General features: G+C 38.5%; 1 protein-coding gene across 9 annotated transcripts in view; it reads left to right on the top strand.

The window, feature by feature from the left end:
- prom1a (prominin 1a) overlaps positions 1–25478 on the top strand; it is a 67462-nt gene extending 41984 nt beyond the window's left edge. For 2 of the 9 annotated variants that reach the window (XM_053631770.1, XM_053631768.1), the window contains 18 exons: positions 309–461; positions 1858–1981; positions 3485–3588; positions 4740–4824; positions 7124–7270; positions 10270–10341; positions 12122–12214; positions 13528–13545; positions 14486–14539; positions 14640–14720; positions 14810–14878; positions 14997–15086; positions 18672–18787; positions 19324–19347; positions 19814–19882; positions 21926–22044; positions 23500–23530; positions 24112–25478. In XM_053631770.1, the coding sequence (XP_053487745.1) occupies positions 309–461; positions 1858–1981; positions 3485–3588; positions 4740–4824; positions 7124–7270; positions 10270–10341; positions 12122–12214; positions 13528–13545; positions 14486–14539; positions 14640–14720; positions 14810–14878; positions 14997–15086; positions 18672–18787; positions 19324–19347; positions 19814–19882; positions 21926–21995 (1369 nt within the window). In that variant the 3' untranslated portion in view covers positions 21996–22044; positions 23500–23530; positions 24112–25478. Of the gene's footprint in view, positions 1–308; positions 462–1857; positions 1982–3484; positions 3589–4739; positions 4825–7123; positions 7271–10269; positions 10342–12121; positions 12215–13527; positions 13546–14485; positions 14540–14639; positions 14721–14809; positions 14879–14996; positions 15087–18671; positions 18788–19019; positions 19283–19323; positions 19348–19813; positions 19883–21925; positions 22045–23499; positions 23531–24111 lie in introns of those variants that run through there. The other 7 variants (XM_053631774.1, XM_053631772.1, XM_053631771.1 and 4 more) reach the window with 5 other exon arrangements.
- The last annotated feature ends 2117 nt before the right edge of the window (positions 25479–27595 follow it).

The raw sequence follows: 27595 nt of genomic DNA, 5'->3' as shown, positions 1-27595 counted from the left end.
TAAAAAATGTATTTAATATTCATTATTATGTACAAAATGAAATATATATAAAGTAAAAAAATTTTAACATCGCGTAAGATGCTTCCAGTTTATTATTATTATTATTACTGTTATTTTTAAATGTAATAAAAAAGATATCACGAGTCTATCGTGACATGACATCATTTATCACGGCATCTCCTTACTACTTTTAAATTCTTCGTTTAAAATAAAATGAATTCCATGGAATTCAAGATGAAATCTAATTAATTGTCTTACCAATAAGGACTGTGTATTTGACTAGTCTATAAAATATTGTGTAATCACAGGTGGATTGGGTGCATCACACTGTGCTGCATGGTGGCGCTTATCTTAGCCTTCAACTTCCTCGGTCTTCTGTGTGGAATCCTGGGATTTGACAAACACGCCTCTCCTACTACCCGCGGCTGGGTGTCTAACACCGGAGGAAACCTGCTGATGGCGTAAGTGAGACAGTTTAACCCTTGTGTGTCCTTATGGACATTTTTGGGTTTTTTTTTTTTTATAATTTTGTCTGTGTGTTAATGCAACCAGCATAAATTTTGCAAAAGGTGTGAAGTTTTATAGGAATTTTAATATTTCACCCTCATTTGCTTTCATAAATCTATTTTAAACTAGGTACACGAAATAGTTACGCTCATGACCTCAAGGACAAAAATGTCCCCATTGAAACCCATTCAAACGGCAGTATTTAATCCCCGTGACATTTAAGCATAAAATCATGCATTTTGTGTTAATGGGCTTTTATTTTGTTGACAATGTTTCAAAACATTGAATTTTTTTTTAAATTTCTGAAAGGTGTAGTATTTTCTCAGGTTTAGCCTACGGGGAAAATACAGGTGAAAACTCAAAAAATTAGAGTATCGTAGAAAAGTTCATTTTCCCCCGTAATTTAATTCAAAAAGTGGAACTTTCATATATTCTAGATTCATTACACATAAAGTGAAGGTCTTTTTTGTTTGTTTGTTTTAATCTCGATGATTACGGCTTACAGCTCACGGAAATCAAAAATCCAGTATCTCAAAGTATTCTAATAAAGAATTTATAATACAGAAATGTCAACCTTCTGTTGATTTTATGCACTGAGTACTTTGAAGATTTTTGCATTATGTAAAGAAACCGGCATTTAAAAGGTTAAAATTCTGAAAATGAATGAATGTTTGGTCATTATGATTAGAACTGACGCTGGTAAAAAAAAAAATAATAATAAAAAAATCAAAGTCAGTGAAAGTGGGAAAAAAATGTTAATATATAATAATTTTATGGCAGATTTTGGACATTTTTGTCCTCTATGGAACTATGTGTAACTTTTTTATTTGACGCACAAGGGTTAATTTATCAGCTACTGACTGTAAGAGTGTGTAATTTCGCCCTCTCTGGTAGAAAAATGTTATTACAAGTTATTTGTAGGGGAACGTTTCATAATATGGGTTGTTCCGTGTCATGCTTCAAAGTCTGCAATAAAGATAAACTCGCCGAATGTCATCAAAATAGTAAGAAATAAGCAAAATCACTATCAGTCGTGAACGCTTTATCCGGTTATAGTGTCGTATCAGACACTCTTTACACTTTCACTCTCTCTTGTTTACTATCTCTGTCCTGATTGGCTGTGATTCCTGCCAGTCATCGTGTAGTTCATCGTCTTTTATGCCTAAAGTTGGGGCATGATGACGTTTGATGTATCTGATTCGACACGTGGCAATTTCGACAAATTCCCGGCCAATTCGAACCCGAAACTCCAGCATAGCACTGAATTTGGTATTTCATCCTTTTACATGGTGTGGTTTTTACCTATAGCAGAAAGTCCTCTTATTTCCATATGCACTGTGTTTCTCTCAGTGGTGTGGGCTTCAGCTTCATGTTCTCCTGGGTGCTCATGGGAGTGGTGACGGTGACGTTTGTGGTCGGGGGCAATGTCGAGAAACTGGTGTGTGAGCCTTTCCACTCCAGAGAGCTTTTCAAGGCAAGACTGCACACACATGCAACATAAACTAATCACAACACTCCATTACACTTTATCATGCTGCTTAATGAGACTTACTGTAAATACCGTATATTGTGGGTAAATTATTAACGCAGCGTCATCCATTATCGTGTCGTTTATGTTTTCTGCATTTAGTAGATGCTCTTGTCATCTTCACATTAGTACAAATAGGTCAGGGTCTAAGAATGCTGTCGAACTAAATCCCTTAAGAACCACGTCATTTCTCAAAGTTCTGTGTTCAGTGTCAGTTCATTTTAAAGAAATAGCTGGGGAATATTGAATGTTTTTATCTAATTGGACATTTGGTAGAAGATTTATTATTACAATGCGTCATCAGGTATTGATTTTCAACTTTCAATTTGGATCACAAGGTGAAGTTATTACTACGAAATGACTTTTCATTATATTTATCGAAAAAAGAAAGGAAAATTACAAACTCAAACCGTGAGTGTGACATGAGGTAAATAGCACGTATTCAAAGGCCTAATCTTATTCTGTGCCTTCTGGCTACTTTATAAATGTATGTAGCTACTGCTTTTTCTAATCTCTTTTATGCATTTATGCTGAAGTGCGATGTCTGTTAATCTGTGTTACACTGGCAGAGGTCTGATAATCAGCCAAGGAAACGCCATACAAAGCTGTACGAAACCTAACAACAGATATTTAAAGGTTTTCAGTCAGTACGTTTACATGGACAACGATAATTCGATATTAACCCGATTAAGACGATAGTCTGACTAAGAAACTAGCATGTTGACCTTAATCCGATTAAAGTCATACTCGAAGTAAACACAAATGGAATTAAGACGTGTGGAGTATTCCTGTTTTAGTCGCATTATCGACGTGCGTTACAGACATGTACACACCTTAATCACACTATTAACGTCGTGTGGGAGTTTTCGGCGCATTTTGCGACAGGACACGTACACACACGGCAGTGCTCATCCATTTTACGACAAACAAGAGAGCACGGCTGTGTCCCAAACCGCGTACTTACCTGCTATATAGTAGGTGAAATACATGTATTTCTATATACACTATATAGAAGGCAAGTACGCGGTTTGGGACGCAGCCCACGCCTTCAAGCAGTCATCTATTAGCATGTACAGCATGACAAACAATTAACTGCACTTGAAGCTTTCGTAAAAATTAATAATGAAACACCCAAAACTGTATACGGTCCCATAACGAAGACGAGCTGTATGTAGATACGTGAAATTCTGGAGGGAACGTCGGACAGCGTGGCGTGGGGACGTAATGGCGTGGGACGTTAATCCGTCTATGTTCTATAACGTAAAACAGGAACATGAAAGGAATATTCTAAAAGCGACTCATGTAAACACTTTAATCACAATATTGTGTCTTATTCAGAATAAGGTCAATAATTAGATTATTGCCGTCCATGTAAACGTAGTCAGTGATGACGGTGGAATTTGTCTTTTACCGATAAAATGCGCTAATGTTCAGGTGTTTGCTGTTTAGGTGTTGGACACTCCAAATATGGTGAACCCTTCATGGAAGCACTTCATCCCTGGCTACCTGTATAATGATCCAGAAATGGATCTCACTGTGGAAGACATTTACAGGTGATATATATATATAGCCCTTTGTTTATGAAGCTGGATACGAATATATTTATTCGTAGGTCTTCTTAAAAATCCTGTTAGGAAAAACTTGATCTCCTAAGTGAATTTACTAAGTGAAGCTCCTGAGTGAATTTACGTACTCTATAAGGAGAGTCACTAATGTAAACCTCAAATCATATTGAATCGATTGACAATGAGTCATTTTTAACACTTTATTTCACTGGTACTCTCAAGTCAAGGTGAATTATCGTACTCTCTGTAATAGAAAAACCAAAACAACAAAAAAAAGACAACAACTCTGTATTCTTTGACTTTCAGTAAATTTGGCCCTGTATGAGCTACGTGTCAGTGAGCTCACGACACACTCCTGCTCTTGTTCAAATTTTGTCTTTAACAGGTGGAAATGAAGCCCTGTTCATATAAACACTCAATGTGGGCCAGCAGAGGGCAGCAAAGAGCCAGTTTAACTGCGCGAACATCATTCACATTTACTCCTACGTTGATTTATATTATCGTCGTTTGCTTTTCTTTAGTATAAGAACGTTAGAAAGAATCGGAAGAATTGCTTAAAAATAGATACGTGAAAATACAAAATGGGAGGGGTCAAATTTCATCATTTACGACAAACTCAGTCGCTACGTCATATATCAATGATACCGTGTCATGCCTGTTGTTATAGAATGGGTTGCCTTAAGATTATGTACATCCGTTTGAAGAAATCTTCTGTTATTTATTTATATTTCTACTGCTTAACAAAATATCATTACATATTTCATGTACAATTTGAAACTGTTGGTCCGTCATTGGCGGACTCTTTCTGTGTAATAGCTTCTCTTCCTTCTGCCAATAATATCTTTAATAAATACTACTACTGATTCCCATTTTCTGTACACAATAAAGCATCCAGAGCTACCTACGTGGAGTATTTATCTGCAGTACATGGAGACGTTGTTATCTCTAGGTCTTACTCAAGCTCCAACAGTGGCAGTTTGGAGGTGCCAGGATGTGAACTCCTGATCTTCCAAATCACGTTCAAACAACGGCCGAGCATAAACCAGAGCAAACTGTACTGTTTATGAGAAACCAGATAAGTGATTAATAGATGTTGGTGAGATGTTCTTTTCTAATCATTCTCTCTCTGTGTGTCTCAGTAAGTGTAAGGAGAACCGTGGGATTTATTCCGCCTTCCACCTGGATAAAGTTCTCAACATCTCAGCCTTGCTCAACATCAGCTTGGTGAGTCAGTTCATTTGCTCCTAGAAGAGCGACTAAGAGTAAGAATTACATAAAGTTTCCTATTAAGTCCATCCTTACGCTCCTGTAGATTCGAAATGGTAACTTGTAAATGTTGCCGAATATTAAGCCTCGGCTTTGTGGTCTACGAATGTTTTTTTATGTCCAGAAATGGGTGTATACGTTTATTCATGGATACAATGTGCATCAGAATATCTTTCTGAAAACGATTGTGTATCTCTTGAACGTATACAGCTGCTGTTTAACGATATACATGTAATACTGGCAATGAATGTTAATTGTTTGGCGATTAATTCGCACTTTTAATTCACAATATTAATACATTTGCCTCGCTTTTGGAAACCGACAAATATAACAGTGACACTAAACCAAGCTAGAATCCTGATTAGGGAAGATTAGCTTCCACTTATCCCATGCCATCTTACACCATGGGCTGTTTTGGAACCATTTCCAATCTTGTAGAGGCCCAAAGTTGACGATAAGCCGTGAGTTTCTTTTTCTTCACAGCAGTTGGCAAGCTTGTCGTGTCTTCTAGTGTTAATGACGATCTAGCCAGTGCGTTTGGCACAAAGCGATGCAAATGAGCTCTTTAGTTAAAAGCAGGCATCACTTGGTGCTCTGTTAAATGCCAGCTCATGCATACGGTACTTTTTACACTCTTATACTGGCTAATAAGTTTAATTATCTCATTTTAACTTTAGTAATAATGTTATGAGAAATATATATCCATGGATTTGTCGTATCAAAGCTTAAATCAGGTGGGTAATGTACTTACTCTGGCATTAGTCTTTGTATTGAAGGACCCGAAGTACTCGTTTCAGTTGCCGTGAATGTATAGCTTGTTTCTTTAAGGCTTTACTCTTACTCTTAGGCCTCCGGTTATGTGTAAACAACGTTAAGTCATTCTTGATTTTCTTCCAGCCGTACAAACACGACCTGCATGCATGCGTTAAAATGAGGTTTCTCAACTCCAGTACTGGGAACACACTGTCCTGCACAGTTTAAAGTTGGACCTGGTCCTTCTCAGGAAAGGGCTCAATAATTAACGATCAGGTGTGTGAGCTGGAGCGGAGCAGGGAGTCTCTAGTACTGGAGTCGAAAAAGTCTGATAAGTGCCAAATTTCAACTTGAACCGTCGACACTGTCACATAGCAGCTTTTTTTTAACGGAAATCCGGATGTAGATTTAGATCTGTAATGAACAAGCCAGAGGCGAGAGCGGAAAGAGACAACAACTTTGAGAGCCAAAAGGGAACCTGTCCTCTTCTGGGTGACACTGTAGCGGGATTATAAATCATTACTCTTCTATAACTGTATGCTATAAAGTCAGAGAATACTGAGTGTGTTGAAAGGATAATAATAATAATAATAATAATAATAATAATGTGAAGACTCTCTGGATGAGCACAGGACAGTTTTGATTATAAATTACAATTACAGTTATGATTACAGCAGCAGCAGTCTTTAGGTACAAATCTACAGTATCTAGGTCAGATTATCCACCGGGAGTGCAAATCTTTATGAGATAGTAGCAGAATGTGAGTCACACCTACAGAAAGCTCCAAGTATCAGGATAAATCAGGAGAGTCCGGAGGGTGAGAGGAGCCACAGCTGTAGAACACTTTGGGCCTTGCTATGTTATTGTTTTATTAATAACACAATGTAATCCTTAGCCAATTAAAAGTATGGAACATTTTGGGGAGCGCTGTTGTGGGAAAATAATCATCTTCAGCATGGTAACAGTGTGCTTGATTATTTTCCTGTAACGTCACTGTTCCAACTGTTTTATTCTTTATGTAAAAAATCCTGATCGTGACATTGCCCAGGTTTCATATGAATATGGCGTGTTTATTTTACACACACAAATCTCCAGCACCTTTATTGCGGATTAAGTAAACATTATTCCCGTTCCCGTGTTGTGAGATCTCGTACTCGGATCGGGTCGGGTATGTAGTTGTAGTTGCAGTGTTCGAGCGGAGAATTTGAACCCAGTATTCCCCCAATTCCAGTCTGCCTGCGCTGCCTTGTTTTCATTTCACCCTGCTTTAATAAGCCTCATTCATCAACAAGAGGTCAAGAATTAGCCGATGAGCTGAGTCAGGGGTTATGGAGTCTGGAAAACACTAAACTAACTGTGCAGTGCTCGAGTCCCCTATGGAGCAGACCTGAGAGGACAAAGCAGCACTGTGCCAGGAGCACTAAGCATCTGTTTCCTATCACTACGTCCTCTCAGGCCTCATATCTCAAAACACTGCTCTGGTTTCTCCCTTTTCCTTCACTAGTACACTAAGGACGTGTCTAAGAAGTTCGACGGCCTGAAGGTGGATCTGAAGACGATCGTCCTGCTGAATGCAGAGGGCAAAGAGAACCTCATCAGCTTCACCGAGACTAGCATTAAAGACATCGACTTTGCAGCGTATATAGAGGAGGTACAGTCTCATGTGTACATGCAGTATCTGAGTGTTCCATATAGAAATGGAGGAATCTTTGGTATGACAGAGCCATCACATGATGTGCTTACCATTCAAATGATTACCGTTGTGAGCGCACTGTTGTTGCTAGGCAACCGAGGAAAATGGACCCTGAGCATAAGGTACAGCGGATATTTGAAAAAAAGTCTACACACACCCCTGTTAAAACGGAAGGTCAAATTACAACGTTTGAAAAATTAAGTGAAAAACCATCAGAATCATTTTAGGGAATATCCATTCATCCTCTATACTGCTTAATCCTTTCCAGGGTCACGGGGAAACCTGGAGCCCATCCTAGGGAGCATCAGGCACAAGGCAGGGTACACCCTGGACGGGGTGCCAATCCATTGCACAATCACATACACACTCACACACCCATTCATACACTACAGACACGCCAATCAGCCTACCTTGCATGTGTCTGGACTGGGGAAACCGGAGTACCCGGAGGAAACCCCCGCAGCACGGGGAGAACATGCAACCTCCGCATACACAGGGCCACGGTGGGAATCGAACCCCCGACCCTGGAGGTGTAAGGCGAGCGTGCTAACCACTAAGCCACCATGCACCTTTTAAGGAATAAATAAAAGAAAAATAACCTTGTTTCATAAGTGTGCACACCCTTTTATGATTGGGGATGTGGCTGTGTTCAGAATGAACCAATCGCATTCAAGCTCATGTTCAAAAATAATTATCATACAGCTGTCATCGATGAAGTTATTCTGATTAACCCCGAATAAAGATCAGCTGTTTCTGTAGGATCTTCTTGGTTTCATCTGACTGCTGAAGCCATGGTCCACAAAGAGCTTACAAAGACTCACTTTCGAAAGGAATCGATCAGGATAGGAGTACAAAAAAAATTCCAAAACATTCGATGTACCATAGAACACCGAGAAGGCCAACGTCAAAAAGTGGAGAAAATGGGGCACCACAATGACGTCACCAAGAACAGGACGTCCCTCCAATATTCACATCTGGGCTATGGGGTAGGACGGCTAGACGGAAGCCCTTTCTCACTAAAGACATCCAAGCCCAACTAAATTACCCCCATTACAACCATGTGCCAAAATGTGTTATGGTCTGATGAGACCAATTCTCTAAGGTATAATAATTCCATAATTCCCAAAGGTACGTTTGGTGCAAAAAAACAAAAAAAAAGCACATCATCAAAAGAACACCATACCCACGGTGAAGCATGGTGGTGGCAGCATCATGCTTTAGGGCTGCTTTTCTTCAGCCAGAATTGGGGCTTTTAGCAAGGTAGAGGGAATCCTGAATAGCTACAGATATTCGCTGATTTTAGCGTAAGATGGAAAGGAGTTTCACTTTTCAGCACAACAATGTCCCAAAGCGTACATCTAAACCAACAAAGGAACGGCTTAACCAAAAGAAGTTCAACGTTTTTGAATGACCTAGCCAGAGCCCAGACCTGAATCCAACTCAAATTCTGTTGGGTGACCTGAAGCGGGCATTGCACAGGAGATGCCCTGACAATCTGATTGATCTAGAAAGTTTTTGCAAGAAAGAGTGGCCAAGTCAAGATGTGCCATGCTGATAGTCTCTTACCTAAAAAGACTGAGTGGTGTAATAAAATCAAAAGGTGCTTCAACAAAGTATTAGTTTAGGGGTGTGAACACTTATGCGACTAGGTTATTGTAATTTAATTCCCCCTAAAAAGTTTTAGATTGTTTTTCACTTTATTTGTGTACTTCACAATTGTACATTAAAGGTGGGAAAAGTTCCGACATGATTTATCTTAGTGTCGTTCTTTCACTTCACAAAAACAGGGGTGTGTAGACTTTTTATATTCACTGTAGCGAATAACTGATGCAGATTTACCTAGCAGGCTCATGGGGATTATTTTACACAAGCAGTGTAAAGGTAGAGTGACAGCGGAAATGAGACAACACAGTCAGGAATATCATTGTTTCGTTCCCTGATGTGTTGGTAAATTACTAAGAAAAGTCTCTTTTTATAATTGGACTCGGCATCAGCTGCAGAAAACCACAACTTCCACCAGAAACAATATCAAGCAAGTGAAATGTTCAGTTAAATACAACAAAAATGAACTGTTAACGTGGTATCTTCTGGTACTGGCTTCTCAGATCTTCTTATAAAGCTGGATTATAGACAGGAAGTGGATGATTTTACTTGTTTTCATTTAATTATAAGAAAAAAAAGCACTTTAATTTAATATAATAAAAAAAAAATTAAATAAAACCTATATTTTGCTTCAGAAAATTATGTTTTTACGTGAGGATTAACGTATCTTAGAAACCTTTATCAAAATATATGTTCAATCTCACGCATCCAAACATTTTCTTTCTTTGTTGTGAGCAATATTTAGTTTGATTAGACAAATAAAAAAAAAGGCAGATATTACATTTCTCACAGGATATAAATGAATAAACTTTTTTTTCTTATTGGTCATGTATAGTGTCATGCTTCACCATGTAATTTGCGATATGCAGTTTAGCCATTGAACGGTCAAGGATGAGCATCTCTACCCTGCCTCGTACCCTTGTTTTATAATGAATTTTATACTAGCCATCATGCTAGCCATAACAATACTTTTATTATTAATAATAGTTAACAAATAAATTCAGCACATTTGATCCAATGTTGGTTTGCTTGGTTTGTGTGGACTTTTGGCTGTCAGTGTAGCTATCTGTTTCGTTTTTCTAGTATATTCTATATCCATTTTTATTTCTAGGTTACGTTATTTTAACGCAGATATATAATCGAATTGATACTTCCATTAAATAAATGTAATGACAGAATTTTTTTTTCAAATAAACCTATTGTTTAAAATGTAAACTTTAAATTGTTGGAATACCTCGATGAAATAAACGTGCTGTTTTCATAAGGAGGAAGAAAAGGTTTTAAGAACCCCTCCTGTATAATGACATTTGAGTTGTGACACAGATTTCCTTCTCTTACGTCTCGTTTGTTTGCAGCTCAATAAAGGAGTGACCCGTGTCGACTTGCTGTTGTTCGCCACTGAGCTGGATGCTGACGCTGACCAACTGGTGGGTTCCAGTTTCCTCTGCAAAGATCTTCTCATTAAACCCAAACCAGCTTGTAAAAATGATCTGTTACTGTATATCAACTACTGTACGTTTATTTATACCTCCGGTCCAACAGCCGTCTCTCGATTTAGGTCTGCAGACAGGTAACATTTCACACCTGAATTCTGCGTCAATGTACACAGTCGGGTTGAAGCCTTTATTTATTTATTTTAATTTTTTTTTTTAAACCGGTATTACGTTTAAAGTGCAGACGTGAGCACAAGCCTCCCATTCATTCTGAAAGACTTTCACAGTAATGAGGTGCGAATCGAGAAGCCTGAGGTGTATGTGTAGACGATAGATCATATACATTCATCACGTATACACACACACACACACACACACACACACGCACGACAGAATTCTGCCTTTATCATTATTCCTGTTTCCAAGCTGTAAAATAAGCTTCATTTGAATAACATTTTTTTTTCTTTTTCCGGTCTCTCAGCTCGTCTGTGGTTGTGTAGTGTTCCAGCAGTTAACCTGATCTGATCTTAGCACTGGATTTAAAGCATTTACGTCATCGCTCTATAATTTCTTCCAGATAGCATGCCTCCGAAGGCATCCTAACACTTTTAAGCATTCGAGGAATAAACCTGATGGGGCATGCTGTTATAGGAAAATAATCCATGGCGACGTGGTGCGATGCAGCCCGAGACAAAGCGTGGTTGTTGTTACCGGCGCAAAGTAGATTCTTTTCCTATATCTGCATGTCCTGAAGTGTATTATTCTTTTTTATAACACGGGAACTTACCTGCCTTGACCATTTAAAATGAATTAATTAATGACATGTTGCGCTTTAGGAGAGGCGCAAGGCCTCCCAAATGGCATTAACATTTGACCGAGGCCCCCCTTTTTGCAAGATGTCTTTAAAACACATTAAAATTAAAAGAGAAAATCATGTATTTATTTATTTTTCACACCAAATTGTTGAGGCCCCCCGGGCGCCCCCTGGCGGCCCCTACTTTGAAAACCACTGGCTTAGTGGTTAGCACGCCTGCCTCGCACCTTCGGAGCTGGGGGTTCAAATCCCGAGTTGGCATGTTCTCCCCATGCTTCGGGGGTTTCCTCCGGGTATCTTGGTTTCCTCCATCAGACCAAAGATGTGTTGTAGGCTGATTGGCATTTCCAAATTGTCAATATCGTGTGAACGATTGTGTGATAGTGCCTTGCGATGGGACAGGTGTCCCCCGCCTTGTGTCCCGAGTTCCCTGGGATAGACTCCAGGCTCCCCTGCGACCCTGTGCAGGATAAACGGTACGGAAAGTGGTTGGATGTTGCACTTTGTATCTGTTTATAGTTACATTTAACGTTGTGGAACGTGAGCAAAACAAATTGCTTGCCATGTTACTAAGCAAATGCAAAGTCCTCTGTCCTGAAGACTCCGGTGGCAGAAAGCGTATCGATGTATTGACGGAAAGCGCCGACACTGGAGACTCCTTCCATTAATGTTAAATAAACATCCTCGTCAGTCACTCGCCAGTGTTTAAGGGCCATCAGGATGGTTATTGAACTCTTTACCAATAGAAATTCAGCTACTGCATTCTATTTAAATCAAGCTATGTAACATATATAACGTTCAAATGATCTTCAGTATACATTCGGGGATTTTTTAATTCATTGAATGTGCTGGAAAAATCAACAAACCCTAAATGCATATTCACAACAAAAAAAAAACATGTGAACTTGTTCTTTATTTCCTAACCTTATGGTTTATGTATGGTTTGTGTCTCTGTCTCAGCCTAAGGGACCTGTACAGAATTCAATCAAGGGCCACGCTAACACACTGCGACAGATCTACGCCAAGCAGGTCATCCCTCTTCAGCAGTCCATGGTAATCATGTTCTCTCTCATCCAGTATCTGTTCAATCATTAATTCGATACTAAATGCTCAGTCTGGTTATATTCAGTATCTGATGTGTAATGTGTAGAGAATACGACATTGTTCATGTGGGACTGATGATTGAGAGAGAGAGAGGGAGAGAGAGAGAGCGGGAGGGCAAGGCTTGATAACAAGTGCTTCTAAACCTAAAAAATGTACCAGCTTCAGTTTTATAACTTCTCTGTGTGACCAAAAGTATGTGGACACCTGGCCTTCACATCCATATGTCGTTGTTGAACATCTCATTCCAGATTTAGTCCCCCTGTGCTTATATAATAAGCGCCATTCTTCTGAGAAGGCTTTCCACTAGATTTTGGAGATTTGTGTTCATTCATGTTCACACAAGAGCATTAATGAGGTCAGGCACTGATGTTAGGTCTGATGAGGAGGTCTGGGGTGCACTCGGCGTTCCAGTTCATTCCAGAGGTGTTCGGTGGGGTTGAAGTCAGGGATCTGTGAAGACCACTCGCGTTCTTTTACTCCAACCTTAACACACCATGTTTTCATGGAGCTCGCTTTGTGGAACAGATTAGGGCCTTTTAGTTCGGGCCTTTTTGTACAATTGTGCACTTCATTTTTTGTTTTTTTTTTACAATTTGGCAACAGTTTGGGGAAGATGATCAGTTGTCCACATACTTTTAGCCATACAGTGTGTGTGTGTGTGTGTGTGTGTGTGTATATATATATATATATATATATATATATATATATATTAGTATAAGTATAATATAAACTAAGTACGAAACATATTGGAAGACTTTTTGATAACAACGTTAATTTCCCCAGTGTATGGAGACATTCGGGACTCTGTGGATTCCTGTATAGTATTTAATGTAACACTCACATAGCATTTATTATCTGTGCTTTATTGGTGCATCACCTCCATAGTAAGTTTCTTTCTGTAACTTAGCAACATAAGTTTCTTTCGGTAACTTAGCAGCATAGTAAGTTTCTTTCGGTAACTTAGCAACATAGTAAGTTTCTTTCGGTAACTTAGCAACATAGTAAGTTTCTTTCGGTAACTTAGCAACATAGTAAGTTTCTTTCGGTAACTTAGCAACATAGTAAGTTTCTTTCGGTAACTTAGTAACATAGTAAGTTTCTTTCGGTAACTTAGCAACATAGTAAGTTTCTTTCGGTAACTTAGCAACATAGTAAGTTTCTTTTGGTAACTAAGTAACATAGTAAGTTTCTTTCTGGAGTGTTGTTGTCTCTTACCACTTTCTTTGTCAATCTTTTCCTAATCTTTCAACTTCAATTTCAAGAAATATGTTAACGCAAGGGTAAGCTATATTCATTTGTTATCTGTATATTCATTTGTTGTCACAAAACCTTTATACTTCTTTTGTTTTGTTACTAAAGTGTCTATCAGGCTCTCTGAATTAGCACGATGCACAGTTTGACAGCATGTTTATAGCCTGTATGTTCTTCCTTCTCATTCAGCAGTCTGTTATCATGATGTACGTAGCTCCTCCATGTTCTGTCAGGAATGTCCTGTTTTTGAGCATGGATATGATCATTTCAAGCATGTTATACAGTAAAGGCAAAAGATTAGACATGGGCCTGTGATCATCTCATGATTATCAACATGCACTGTATAGTAGTGCGAACATTTTACATGTATACTGTATGTTGTTGTTGTTTTTATTATTATTATTATTATTAAGTCTCACATAGTTTCTTCCATCTCACAGAAGGAAATCCCAGAATTCCTTTCACCGTTATGGAAAACTTGCCAGACAGGACTACACCTATTTTTTTAGTTATTTAATAAAATACATTATACCACAGTGATAGTGCATGCTTGATTCTGATTGGTCAGAAGGATTTTCTATACCAGCAGTTCTGACTAGTAGTGCTGGCTACAATAAATCACAGGTTTACATTAGCGCATATTCTAATACGTTATCGGTTCTTTAGTAGTAACAACTCATTTACAGCGACTCTTATAGCAGAAGCTCCACGTAAACTAAGCCTAATAATAACCGGGTTAAAAGTTGTGTTATTTCACAAAGAATAAGTCGTTCACTGTCGTATAAGAGGAATAAAACATGGCAGGAAATGCTGTTCTAGGAAAATCATCAACAATAGGGTGGTAACTGTGACGCCGCTTCATAAACATAACATTAGCTTCGGTATGTAACTGTTAGGTTGGTCACGTAATCACTCGTACTGTAGATTATTATGTTCAATTAATAATGACGTTTCTGTGTTTCCTTAAAGAACACTATGAACCACAGCATCAGGTTTCTGGAGAGGACCGCCTCAGATCTATCAGTACGTGAATTATATTGGAATTTTTAATTATTTAATTTTACTTGGTTTTAATGTGTGATTATGAGTTTTATGGTTTTTATTACCAACGTGTCTTTAACAGAACAAAATACCAGAAATACTTCGCGCCGTTGAGGCGGCGCAGAATCTCATCTCGCACAACGCAAGTTTTACTGTCAATCAGGTACTATAGTGAGTTGTTTTCCTTGTAACCGTTGTAAAGGAAGTGTCATTGATCTATTAATGAACGATCCGATTCTGTGTCATTTGCAGGAAAGTGAGAAGTACAAGCAGACCATCATTGGCTACTTCAAACAGTATATAGATTGGATCAAGACATCAGTGAGTATTTGAAAATACTGTAGAATTTCAGTTTGATGATGATGATGATGATGATGTATTTGATGTAATAATGATAAAATTTTCATTCTTTTTTCCCCTCATTCATTCTTTCCTATAGCTGATGATGGAAGTGGCCACATGCAAACCTGTTAGCAACATCGTAGACACTGCAGAGATTCTGGTCTGTGGCTTCTTCTTCGATTCGATGGTGAGAGAGCTTATATTTATATAAAAACATTTGATGTAAATCACTTCCAAATCACTTGAGAGCAGTACTGTAAATTAACCTTAACTTCTGTAGCTCTCTATATCATTTGTCACTTTTTACTAAATTTGTCATTTGTCAATCTTTACTAAATTTCTAAAAATCCAAAAAATGAAATTAGATTTTTTTTAACAACTAGGTTTTTTTGTTTGCTTGTTTGGTTTGTTTTTTATCTCCTGGCATCATGCAACAGTCCTAAAATGTGTACATTTTGCATGGTCACAAATGATATTTCCTAAAAAAGCAAAAAAAAACTAAATATGTCTTCAGCATTGCATACTTTAGAACTGAATGTTACAAATTTTTGGACATTACATTTAAAAAAAAAAAAAAAGAAAAATTTTGGCATGTTGTTTTATCCTTTTTTTTCCTTTTTTTTTGCTCCTGGATAATCCATTTATGTGGATTTTTAAACATTTTTAAATATCCATTTAAGTGATATTTAACAGACAAGTAACAGAGTCAAATGATGCAATTTTCAGTAAAAAAAAAATATATAAAAGAATATGGATAAGTGCATAAATAATTTATGCGTGAAAGGGTTCAGGTGTATTTTCGAATTCAGTCTTCAGACAGAGAAAGATAACAGGAAATAGAGGCAACTACGGCTGTCTGTAATGGACTGACAATCTGGAAGAGACGTGTTTTATTCATTTATACCACATCGCTGTTGAATCCTCAGTTCTGATTGGTCAGTAAGTGTGGATTTTCCAATTAACGTATGGTCTAACCGCACGGCTCGGACAGTAGTTCCGGCTGTGACCTGAACTTTACGTTTAGATTAACGTACACGTTCTAATACGTTTTTGTTTCTGTAGTAACAAGACATACACAGACACTCCTCCATAACAATAACCAGATTAAACACGTGCTGTTATTTAACAAAGAAAACTGTACAGTTGTTGATATTAACATTCATGGAAGGAGTCTCCAGTGTCAGTGCTTTGCAACAGTTAGTAAGTTTTCCACCACATGAAAGTCTTCAAAACTTTTTTGCAGTTTCTTGAAAGCATAACTTTAAGAGAGAGAAAAAGAGAGGCTGATGAGGGAACCTTTCTAGCGGTTACAACGTACGTGATGACTTGTTTTGTGGACGTTCCATAGCATTAAATGTGTCATTCTGTATTTAAAAAGAAAATGCTCATGCTGCAAATTGCTGCAGAGATAAAACACTTCAGATGACTTGCTCAGTAATGGATAATCATCGTCGAACTCACGGTCTCTGAAACCAAACCCAAGTTTCGTCAGTGCTGCACAATGTTCACATCTGTGCATACAGCTAAGCAAAGCTGTGTTTGGGCTCAGCGTGAATGGAACAGGACCGGCTATGTGCATGTGGCAGTCAGCAGGAAGAGGAAATGAAGAGGGGGAACAGGCTGTTCTGCACTGGTGGGTGGTGTGTATAAGTGTGTGATGAGAGGAAGAAGGGGAGTTTTTTTTTTTTGCAGGGGAGTACCGTTTGGCCCCTTCACACGACACAATGATTGATTGTGTTTTCAATCCCGTATAACCACACACACACACACACACACACACACACAAGACTGAAGAGTCCACTGTGTGATTAAGACGAACCCAAATACAGCGAGACACTCTTACTGAAATTACCGGGCGTGGATATTTGATGTGAATGAAAAACAGTCCTATAGAGCCTGTAGACCTGCACCAAAATCTCACACTCGCACTCATTGCTGCGCAACTTCCAAACAGCAGGAAGCACTAACTAACTAACTAGCAGCAGTAATTAGCCATTAGCTGTTTGCACTCCAGAAGTCCGGTGGCAGGTAATGTTGCGTAACTGCTGCAGGAGCCATGTGGACCTGGAGAGCTTGTTAAAGGGTTTCAATTCACATAAAACCTCAGAATAACAAATTATGCCATTCTGAGATAATTAATAAGGGAGTGGGCTCGTTATTTACAATAATGAGTAATTGAAGCTCAAGGCAGGATCCTGAGATACTACAAATTTACAGAGGTTAGCATGCTTCAACCACTTCCTTCTTATTGATGCAGCTTTGATTTGGCTGGAGTGCTCTTTTAACCTCTGAAATCAGTTGCACTAACAAGATGTGAGTTAAAACACTCACCTTTATTAGTAACTCAAATTACCACTCTTTACAACCATGGTGAGCAGAAAAGCATCGCAGAACTTACAATTCAGTTCAATTTTATTTGTATAGCGCTTTTAACGATGGACATTGTCTCAAAGCAGCGTTACAGAAACATATAAACACAGGATACAGATTTTAAGTGTGTGAATTTATCCCTATTGAGCACGACGGTGGTGACGGAAATCCTCAATAAGATGATATGAGGAAGAAACCTTGAGAGGAACCAGACTCAGAAGGGAACCCGTCCTCATCTGGGTAACAACGGATAGTGTGAAAGTAAAAGAAAGTTCATTATGGTTTTAATATGAAGTCTGTTTTTTGAACTAGTCCACTGTTCACTAAAGGAGACCTGAGTGCAACGTGGTAATTGCAGTCCCAAGGCCATCACAGCAACCGTAGTCCCAGGAACCACAGCGAGAACGTCCATGTGGAATTAAGGTCTAAAACTATTTCCATGGTACTTCAAGCGGTACCATCCTCAGCAATCTCCAGGCTGTAGCCTCCAGTTGATGAGAGCTCCATCCTGAGGTAGGGCATCAGGATGGATCAGGCAGGTCCGGAGATCAGAAAGGGTCAGGATCACTGACATCTCCATAATATCATGTGTGGCTCGACAGAAGGAGAGAAGGAGAGGGAGGTAAAGAGAGGGAGAGATCATTGGGAATACTTACTATCCCATAAAGGATAAGACTGTGTACTTTGCGTAAAAGAAAGTCTATTCATGGTAAGCTTGAGTAAACAAATACGTTTTCAGCCTAAACTTAAACACCGAGACTGTGTCTGAGTCCCGAACACTAATTAGAAGGTTGTTCCATAACTGCGGGGCTTTGTAAGAGAAACTTGTCGAACCCTGAAGCAGATGGGCTACAACAGCATAAGACGTGCTTTGTAGGCTGATTGGCATTTCACATTGTCCTTAGTGTGTGAATGCGTGTTCGATTGTACCCCGCAATGGTTTGGCACTCCGTCCAGGGTGTCCCCCGACTTGTGCCTCGAGTTCCCTGGGACACACTTCAAGCTCCCCTGGAGCCTGAAGAACTCTTACCGTTACAACGCACTGACACTGGAGACTCCTTACAAAAAGATTCACCACAGCAACGATTACTCTCATCTCTACTCTCTCTTATATAACAGCACGTGTTACAAATTCGTTTATTCTTAGGCTTAGATTTCATGTCGCATCTGCCACATACAGTACTGTTCAGCATCTGTGAACGAGTTGTTGCCGTAGAAACGATTCATTAGAGCAAGCGCATTCACATAAACAGCAGCCGGAACTACAGTCAGAGCTGCTGTTCTAGAAAATGAATTAAGACCTACGGACCAATCGGATTTGAGAATTCGACAGCGCTGTGGAATATTATTGGATGGAAACCACACTTTTTGTATACTGATTGTGAACCTTGGTGTGTTGCAGAACACGTTCTGGTTCGGTTTGGGCTGCTCCGCGCTCTTCCTACTGCCCAGCGTCATCCTGTCCGTAAGGCTGGCCAAGTTCTACCGCAGAATGGACACCGAAGACGTCTATGACGAGTGAGTACAACTAAAACACAACACAACCCGTATTCATGATGATGATGTTGATGATTAAATTGAACCACCGTTTACTTACTTGGAGGTGGTCAGAATTCTGGAAGCTTCTTACAGTAGTGTGGAAGTAAAAAAAAAAAAAATTCTCATCACTCCTTTCTCTCTCTCTCTCTCTTTCTCTCTCTTTCTTTATCTTTTCCCTCTATTTTCCCCCCCATTCTTTCCTCGGTCTCAGTTCCTCTGTCTCAGGAACTTGGCACTTCACATTATGATAACCGATTCTTGCAATTTCCATCTTCCTCCATTATTTGTCTCTCTCTGTCCAGCACTTTGCACTTTAAGAACAACAAAAAAAAAGTCTATATTGTAGATACTCAGTGTTTTCATTGTATTGTTCGATCATTCACACATTTACAAGTAATGAAACAGTGCTGAAACATTTAAAAGAATCACCAAGTGTCTTGACCGGAGACATGTCAGTGTACATAAGCCTCTATGGTGGAAGATTAATGTTTTTTGCTTGTCTTGTATCTTTTTAGCATTGACACAATTCCCATGAAAACGTAAGCTGGGTTTTTTGTTTTTTTCCATTTTTCCTCCTACTGTCCTCTTTGAGAACCTCATTAATATAAAATCTTTTTGTATATATGTATATATATAAAAAAAAAATCTCTCTGTTCTTAAGCTTAAGCCTTGGAATGCTTCTCCGGTGAAGGGTCTTGCTCGTCTTTGTGTTTTGTACGTGTGTGTGTGTGTGAGTGTGTTTTAATTAATTTATTTCTTTTTAAAATAACTCCCTTGTTTAACATAAAGGGCTGTTAAAATCGTCGAGTTTATTACATATCACGTACCCTTTGTGTACTTTTTTCTTTTGCATTAATACACTGAAACTCTTTACAGTTTGTACTTGTGACGTTTTATGCTCACCTGCACATTGACGAGGCCTAACTGTCCAATCGCATGTCATTTGTCTCATTGCTTATTTTGTTGTTGATTTTTTTTTTGTTTGTATTTAATGTTTCGTTTCAGTATGGAAATTGGTAATAATGGTTATTATAATGAACATATACAAGGTATCCAAAACCCTGTAATGTCAAGGTAAACAGAACCGAACCCTCCTGCACTGAATCGATCATAACAGTCATGATTTGCATGCGAGGTTTTGGAAACGGTGGGCGATACGGCAAATATGTGTTTAGAAAATTCACGGTATGAAGTGTGTTTCATAATGTTCAGTGTTTTCTTAGTTTGCTAATAAGGAAAAATCGACACACTGCACTGGATAAAACCATAGTGCCACATTTAATTCAAACAAAAACGACAAGAAATCGCTTTTTTTTCTCTCTCTCTCTCTCTCTCTCTTAGTGAAATGAGGGTTTCTTCTATTGTTTTGGGATGTTTAATGGTTCTAGCTTTCTAACTTTCAAACAACAAAACCAGAATCTTTAAAGAGGAATAGACAGAGAAGTTTGTGTTTATTGCCACTTTCAGAACAGATTTGTCTCATCTGTCAGAATTGACCACAATATTTTGGTTTGTAACAAAACTTATGCCTTATACTAATCATTAATGGTTACATAAAAGGCAATTTGTTGCCATTTAATCATGTTTTTTGCTCATCCAGAACTTTGTAAACAGTAAATGTTATGCAACTGGATTTTTAGTCGAATAGCCCTGATTTAAAACCTTTTAAATGTTATGCAAATTTTTAGTCGAGTAACAGTGATTTAAAACCTTTCCTTTGATTTTTAACCTATATAATAATATATTTTGCTAACAGCCAATCAGATACTTGCTGTTGCTATGCAGCTGTAATTCGACTCTGTGACACTATTGGCTGATCAGTTCTTCATTAGTCTCGATAACAAGACTGCCGTATCGCCCACCTTCAAGATTTTGGTGACAGGAAATAGTTATTAAAGGAAATATAATCAAGTGTAGGAAGTACCATGCATGCTGGGTGCAAACATGCCCTTTCCAGTTAGAGTCATAGCTAGCTCAGCCAGTACAGCTAGTGTCTGAGCTCAGTACTAACTGCACGCCCCCCCCCCAAAATAAATCTGAACCCGTGATCTCAAATAATTTCAAGTTGATTTTATTGATTTGTTTATTCTTTCGCTTCGTGTGCAGCATGTTCCTGCATGTGACTCTGACTCGAGCGATATTCCTGCACCGGGCTGTTTTTATACATATACTAACTGCATGCCTGTGTTCGAGTTGTCTTAGTTTCTCAGACCTGGCGGTGTAGCAGAGGTCAGGACACAGCGCCACGCCGACATGACACACAGGGCACGTACACACACGTCCCGCTGTGTTTAGTATGAAAGAGACCTTACACTCGTCCCGCTGTGGGTCAGGGAGGTCAGAGTGTTTATCTAAAACAAACTATATGAGGGTGCTTTCACAATCGGCATTGTTTTTATAGCGTGAAACAAAAGTGTAACCATAACAACGCTTTGACCTATTCTAGCTCGTGTCAGCTAGCAAACGAGCTAAAATGTCCCAGAAATAAACACATGGTTATTTTTAGTTATATCGCGACACTGGGATATTTTCAATATCTTTAATTCATCGTCGTATTATATTCGCTGAATACCAAGAGGAAGTTTTCACCAGCACCCAGTCTGCCATGTTTATTCTTCCCGCTTACTCGCCAACTTGCGACATGACTGGTTGAGAGGTGAAAAAGCTCTTGTAGTCACTTTCTAAAATAACATTTGTTCTAAAAGTAACTTCTACTTCACCACTGTGACCGAATAAACGTTGACTTCACTTTTCATAGGATTATGTGTAAGAACCATTTAAAAAGTACGCTGCCGGTTGAGAAAAGTGTGAAAGCGCCCCAAAGCAATATCTTTATCCCGTACATCCAATTTCTTTTATCCTTTAGAGCTAACATGTTGTAAAAATCTTTATTTATTTATTTTTTGAAAACAAAAAGCTAAGCGATCATGTTCCTCATTTCGACGCGATGTTAACCGATAGCTAGTCGGTGTAGCGGGTGAACTCTGTGGTGTCCTGTGTGGCATGGGAACGCTGCCGTCCTGCTCCTCTGGCACACTGAAAGGGAATGAGTGAGTCTTGTAGAAGAAGAAAAAAAGTGCCCTGGCATTGATCATCTCTCCACTTGTTCTCCTTAAGCCTCCCTGCCTATGACACTATGACTCGATTCCCACGAGCCTCAGCGCCCCCTCGCCATGGCGACTGGTGACACCAAGGAGGAACCTTTTGTTTTTTTTTCTCCTCAGTACTCCACAAAGGTACTGACTGTCACTGGATTAGCACTGATGAGCACTGAGATCTTTCTGTTTATCTATCTTGAGTTCACATATCTCATAACGCTTTGCATGAATGACGTCCGACAGTCTGGGTTCCCACACATCATGGAAAACCTATACGTTTATACGCTGCATTTTCCAGTCCAGAGCAACACCTGGTAAATGAGGAAACCAGAAAATGTCCTGTAAAGTGACAAATTAGGTTATTATGCCACTAAGATTGAATATTTTGGTGTAAAAAGTTGGAGCTTCCGTTCACTGTTGCAGTTTGGCGAACTCCAGTGTCATGTGTGAACAGATGCACACTTTATTAGAGTTGCCATATGCATACTAAGTCACTAATTATAATGTAAATATTTGTCACTGTTTAATACGTCTCTGCTTATAATATATTTGGGTTGAATTTTGGCAGGTCTTCAACATATATTTCTGCATTAACAACTTAGGTGTGGGTGATAGGACAAAAAATATTGTATCTTGATACTTAGACATTTCTAAGTACAATTACACATTACAGTATGCATCACGATTTATAGGTTTGCGAACAAATTGCCGGCAAAACAGAAGTGTTTTTTTTTTAACTAAAATTCAATTCAAAACATTGTATCAACTTTGTATCAACATCTTAATGCATTAACTGAAATAAATTGTCCCAGTATCAATGCTACATTATCATACTGGGCAACCTGAAGAGCCGAGACATACATACATGGATGTCCGTAACATTGGATGACTGACTTGGCCAATAGATTAAAAAAAATAAATATCAATCGTTAAGACATCATATTTATGTTTTTAAAAGATACACAAAGGTTCAATTACCACCAGTGATTTTCCTGTATTTAAAATGACTTTACTCACTGGGTGCTAGCTAACATCAGGCATCCATCTTGGATCCATCCGCATGTCATTTGTTTCCAATTGTATGTGAAATTTAAGGTAAGGTAAGGTGCAAAATGTGAACCATCCTAAGACCGACCCTCTGTGAAAATCAGCCGTCGTGCCTATACGTCATAGAAACGTTCTGGAAATGTTTTGTTTTGTTTTTTTCTTTCTGAAAAACAGTGGGAACCCTGGACAGTTCTAATTTTGTGCTCAGTCACTCACATCTCTGTTTGTTATTTGAATCTTCCAGTCACATGTTTAGTATTCTGCATTGCATATAAGAATGATAACGGAGTTGAATGTTTTCCTACTGCGTGATTGTTTTCACTATTCTTCCTTAATATCACTGGCCTGCTGTGTAACTTTAGACGTGTTTAAAATCTCTGTAAATCTCATTAAGCTTCCTGTTTGTTGGTACACTCTAAACTTTCACACCTCGTATTCACTTTAACACTTACACTGACCCTTTAATGCACTTCCTTAAAGGTCTGTGCTCCTCATCATCTCTCTCTCTCTCTCTCTCTCTCTCTCTCCCTCGCTCTGTGTTTTTAGTGCTGCTGGAAACTGACTGAAACTCTAGACTGTGAGTCATTGGCCATTTTTGAAGTCTTTCTTTCAGCTATACAGAGGTGCCAACATTAGCAGTTAAGCTGTAGTAATCTTGCTATGGTGATACAGGAGCCACCTAAAATAATGTTGAGTTTCTGCTTTTTTAGTTAAAACATGAGGTCAGACTAAATTCGAATACATTTCATCAAGCAGAACAGCTAATTCACTGAAAGGGAAAGGACGTATGCGTGAAAGACACATAATTGCTTGTAGTAGCGATTACTTTCGCTTAATTGATCTAGGTGAACATGTGAATTCACAAGCCTGAGTCTTGTGAGGTGATAGAAAACAAGTGGGCGGGACTATGTCATGTCTTTGATCAGTGGGGGAAAAAAATGGAGGAGCTGCTAAGTATTACGTAGTAGTCAGAATTTTTCCTATTGTCCAAATAAGCCATCTATGAACATGTACACTAGGATTTTTTTGTGTTCGTGTTGTTGGCACCTCTGCCTAAATCCTCGACTTAGTGAATACTTTAAGCTTATGGTGTGTTATTATATTATATTTTATTATATTATATTATATTATTATACCTTTCCTTTTTTTTTTTTTTAGACCCACTTAATGAACATCAGTCCCAGATTAGAGTGGGGGATGGGATCAGAAGAGGACGCCCAGACACAACAACCGCAACCTGGGCTTCGTCTTCACTTTCCACTCTTCACTGAGTTTCAAGTTTATTAGTAACTAATAAATTAGCAACTCCAACACTGGAACTTTTATGAACTTTACATGGATGGATATTTTTTCTTTGGCAAACATCACATCAGACCGCTAGAGCAAATTATGGAGTCAGGGACATGAACATACATCATTCAGCCACTATATACAGTAGATACACAAATCCGTGTTTACAGTCATTGTGCAGTCAGGTTCTTTTTTTGTGCAACTTCGGCATTCTACGTTCATTTTTAATCTCCTGAATTTACCTCTCCAGCTTGTCTGAGGGACAAGATTGGAGGGTTGTTTTTTTTTTTCTTCGTATAAGGCATTAACTACCTGCAGCACAAACTGCTGTTTAAAGGGACCATGTCATTTTTGAGCCAACAACCTTGTTGAAAATATATATATATATATATATATATATATATATATATATATATATATATATATAAATTAATGTGTGTATATAAAGACATGCTTGTATATGTGCTAACACTGTTGTGATGATGCAATATGGGATCGCCGTTGAGCCATGCAGAGGCTGAATGAACTGTTGCCTTCATGTTTATGGTATAGTTAACGTCACCCTGAAATCGTACGTAAGAGAACGTTCTTCTTTGGCGGACAAGTAGCCATCCTTGTCACTTCTGTGTCTTGAAATGTTCAAAGATCAATTTTGTATGTATATAATACCATCTCTAACTTTTTAGAGGAAATAACAATGTGGCAGTTTTGATGTAATTTAGTTTCTATGGACGAACATTTCTAAAGCACTGCCCTCCTTATGATACTAACAAAAGCTCATGAGCTGGAGTTTGTAGGCGAAGTAGGCATAGAACTCTCCACACAAAAAAAATATATATATATATATATATATATATATATATATATATATATATATATACATCACTGATGCCAAAACGTATTTTTGTAGATCTCAGGACACTTAGCTATTATGAATCCTGTTTTTCTTGGCAATTTCAAATGATCACTGGCAAACTATCGAAGTGTGAATGTAACACGTCACTGTAAGAAAAGGGAAAAAAAAGCCTGTGTAATTTTTAAAACAAGTGGTACCAGGAGCAAATTTATTTCACTGCTCGTTTGTTGCTAGGCCTTCAAATTTCTGTGTGTGATAATAATAATGTCAGGTGCTAGATATTTTTTGATCATAACTGTTCATTATGTGAGAATTATATATGATATGACAGTGTTATGCAGGCCTTGAATAAAATGTTTACCTGATTTCGTACACCCCATTTAAGGTCCTCAGAAGTGTGTTGTGGTTTTATTGTTCTTCGTTAATCTGAATCTTTCTTAAAGACAATCATCACATAGCATTTAGCAGCTGAGGGACTTGGCAACATGGCTTGTTTTCAACTCGTTCAAGTGGATTCCAAGTGGTTAAACTGCCTTAAGTGTAATAAAGTTGTGAAAAGGTGTCAAGCTAATATAATATCCTGGGTGTCGTAGGTATCGGTTTTAAACATCAGATGTATTGATTGCACGTCATACAGATGTTCTTTGAGTAGTTCAGCTCTTTCTGAAAGGGAAAGCCTACATAATCTACAAAATCTACATAATGGTACCACCAACATGACAAACCGAACAACTTTCAAGCATGCTAAAAGTGTACAGTAGATGATCCATCACGGAGTTTCTAGCTACAGCTTAAGTAGGGCTTTGACATTTATTCCATTACATTTTATTTCTATACTGCTTTTAAACCATAGGCATTTTCACAATACAAACAGAAATCTGTATGTCGTTTTAAATCTCTTAATAACCAAGCCAGTAGTGCCAGAGATGAGGGTGGCAAGGAAAAACTCCCTGAAACAACATGAAGAAACCTTGAGAGGAACCCATCCGCTTCTGGGTGACTATAAATCATTACAGTATACAGGTCCATCCATACATCTTCTACCGCTTAATCCTTTTCAGGGTCACGGGGAACCTGGAGCCTATCCCAGGGAGCATCGGGCACAAGGCGGCGTACAGGGTGCCAGTCCATCACAGGGCACAATCACATACACACTCACACACCCATTCATACACTACGGACAGTTTGGACACGCCGATCAGCCTACCATGCATGTCTTTGGACTGGGGGAGGAAACCGGAGTACCTGGAGGAAACCCCCACAGCACGGGGAGAACATGCAAACTCCACACACACAGCTATGGTTTGAATTGAACCCCCGACCCTGGAGGTGTGAGGCGAACGTGCTAACCACTAAGCCACCGTGTGCCCGGACAGTATACAGGTGTATAAGAGAAATGTTAAACAGTTTATGATTACAGCAGCAGTTCTTGGAAGCTACAAGTCTGCAGTGTCTGGTTGAGAATATCTGCCAAAGCAAGAGTCTTGGACGCAACAGTTCTAGATGTAGAACCTTACATAAGATGGGTTCTCATTCAGAGAGGGCTCGGTGTAGATCCTGTAGTAAGATCCTTAACTATCCTAAAAAAAAAAAAATCTTTGAAGGACCCTTTGAGATGTTCAGGGCTTTGCTCAGTGGTCTAACAACAGCTCTCTTGCAGCCCAGGGATTCAAACTCTCAAATGTTCCAGCTACTAGAACATCTGTAACTGTCAACGTTACACTCAGTCCATACAGGATTTCATGGAGGTTTTTGTCATTGTTGCAGGCAAAGATGCTTGAATTTGTTGCAGCTTTTTTTAAAAAAAATTGCAATGCAATTTGTAGAGGTGTTTTTTGTTGTTGCTGAATTGGTGAAATCACAATTGCGCAATCACAACTGTCTTTCACAGTGATGTTTGTTGGTAAATGAGACCGTTTAGCTGTATTTGTGTTCGATACGTGAATCAAAGAGGGCTGAATGTGCGTTATGATAACGTCACATGACGCGTCGTGGCCCAAATGTGCAGAAAATCTACTGTAATATTTTTTAAATCGCAAGCTCCTGCGAATATTGTTGGAGTTTCCTTGATTTTGTGTTAATTTCTGCAATCACAATCACAAAATCGGTGCACTAATATTCAGTAAATTGTAGAACCAAAATAAATATTTACAGTTGGTTTGTGATTTGGTAAAGGTGCTAAATTTGAACAAATTCAGCAAAGAATATAACTTTTTTGACCATTTTAACAAACAATATTGAGGTTTTCTCGTGAATCACCACTGTCCATGCTACACCATATTTACCAGTTTCATTGTATTTGAATATTAATTAGAACTGGTATTGGTACATGAAATAGGAAATCTAATTTTAAATAAAATAAAGAATGTTAGTAAATTACTCATAAATTTTAATCTGGTCAATACTTTTCACCATTTAAAAAAAAATATATATATATATATATATATATATATATATATATATATATATATATATATATATATATATATATATATT

Source organism: Ictalurus furcatus, chromosome 8 (genome assembly GCF_023375685.1).
Source record: "Ictalurus furcatus strain D&B chromosome 8, Billie_1.0, whole genome shotgun sequence".
Classification (NCBI taxonomy): Eukaryota; Metazoa; Chordata; class Actinopteri; order Siluriformes; family Ictaluridae; genus Ictalurus; species Ictalurus furcatus.
Note: the sequence above shows the minus strand (reverse complement) of the source record. Positions and strands in the feature narration are given on the sequence as shown.